Source organism: Abrus precatorius, unplaced genomic scaffold (assembly GCF_003935025.1).
Source record: "Abrus precatorius isolate BTA unplaced genomic scaffold, Abrus_2018 Scaffold6, whole genome shotgun sequence".
In the NCBI taxonomy this organism is placed as follows: domain Eukaryota; kingdom Viridiplantae; phylum Streptophyta; class Magnoliopsida; order Fabales; family Fabaceae; genus Abrus; species Abrus precatorius.
This window is the reverse complement of record NW_020874406.1, coordinates 7,175,109-7,176,889: the sequence shown is the minus strand read 5'-3', so window position 1 is coordinate 7,176,889 and position 1,781 is coordinate 7,175,109. Positions and strand designations below refer to the sequence as shown.

Below are 1,781 nucleotides of genomic sequence, written 5' to 3'. Positions count from 1 at the left end.
TAAAATCAAAGGAAGGCCTAAATCATATCAAAAGTGCATGTGAATAGATGACATCAAAAAGAGTCAATTCAAGTTCTAAAATACCTACAAACATGAGTGAATCACACAAGAAAGAAGATAAGCTCAAATCTCACTAAGGCATGCATTCTACCAATTAATGATCCACAACCTAATCATCATGAAAAACTAGCTAAACTTAAAATGCAAGAAACACAACTATGAAGTTAAGAAACTTCCAACTAAGAATGGCAAATGAAAAGATGCTCACAAGAATGAAGTCTCTGAAAGTAAGGGAATCCAATGAAAAATATGCTAAGGACTACTCCCTCCCCCCACACTTAAAACACACATTGTCCACAATGTGGGAAAAGGAAATATAAAATGCAAAACATGCAAACAATCCAAGAATAGAATGAAAACTATATATGAGAAAGTAAAGGAAACTATAAGGAAAAGAAACAAAGATCAAAGAACACAATGCTCCAAACTCCAAGTGCCTAAGAAGACACATCGTCCATCAAAGTAGGCTCCACTAAGGATAGATCAACTATGTTCTGAGCCGACTCCACTGGTCTACTCTCCTGGAATAATTTCAACTGATGACCATTGACTTTAAAAATCCTGCTGGTAGCTTCATCCTGAATCTCAACTGCACCATGGGGAAAAACATGAGTAATCACAAAAGGTCCGTCCCATCTAGATCGAAGCTTACCTGCAATCAATTTCAATCGAGAGTTAAACAATAACACTTTCTGGCCTAAAGAGAACTCTTTCCTCAAAATATGTGTATCATGAAATCTCCTAACTTTCTCTTTATACAATCTAGAATTCTCATAGGCTTGCAGGCGTATTTCATCAAGCTCCTGAAGCTGGAGCTTCCTTTTAATTCCGGCCTGCTCAAGTGCTATGTTACAACTCTTCACAGCCCAATATGATCGATGCTCAATTTCCACCGGAAGGTGGCATGCTTTACCAAACACCACTCAAAATGGAGACATGCCTAATGGTGTCCGATAAGTTGTCTTCTGAGCCCAGAGAGCATCATCCAGAAACTTACTCCAATCTTTCCTATTCGGGTGCACTAATTTCTGCAACAGGTGCTTGACTTCCCTATTGAATACCTCAGCTTGCCCATTAGTTTGGGCATGATATGGTGTAGTAACTCTGTGTGTAACCCCAAACTTCTGGAACAAGGCTGTAATGGTCCTGTTACAGAAATGACTTCCCTGGTCACTGATGACAGCCTTAGGCACACCGAACCTGCAAAAAATATGAGTACGGAGAAAATCTGAAACAACTTTAGAATCATTAGTTCTAGTGGCCTTTGCCTCCACCCATCTAGACACATAGTCAACAGCAAGTAATATGTAAGAGTATCCAACAGAAACAGGAAAAAGACCCATAAAATCGATGCCCTAAACATCAAAGATCTCACAGAAAATAATGGGCTGCTGAGGCATCTCATGTCTCCTAGTAATAGTCCCTCCCACCTTCTGACATATCTCACAGCTCTCAGAAAATCTGGTTGCATATCAGAAAATGGTAGGCCAATAGAATCCGTTGTCCAAAACTCTCCCGGCTGTCCTCTGCGGTCCAAAATGGCCTTTTACAGATGTGCCATGACAAAAATACAGAATGTCCTGAAATTCGTGGTCAAGAACACATCGACGGATGACCTGATCATTACAAAATTTCCACAGATATGGATCATCCCAGACATAATATTTAGCATTACTTTTCAATTTATCAATCTGGGATCTAGATGCATCAGGAGGTACAAC

At 39.7% G+C, this 1,781-nt stretch overlaps 1 protein-coding gene across 1 annotated transcript; it reads right to left on the bottom strand.

Moving 5' to 3' along the window:
- Positions 1-497: 497 nt before the first annotated feature.
- LOC113870089 lies at positions 498-1,403 on the bottom strand. The gene is made up of 3 exons (XM_027506686.1): positions 1,058-1,403; positions 713-967; positions 498-649 (listed from the first exon to the last, which is right to left on the bottom strand). The coding sequence occupies exons 1-3, from the start codon at positions 1,401-1,403 to the stop codon at positions 498-500; spliced, it is 753 nt and encodes a 250-aa protein (XP_027362487.1).
- Between the last annotated feature and the right edge of the window lie 378 nt (positions 1,404-1,781).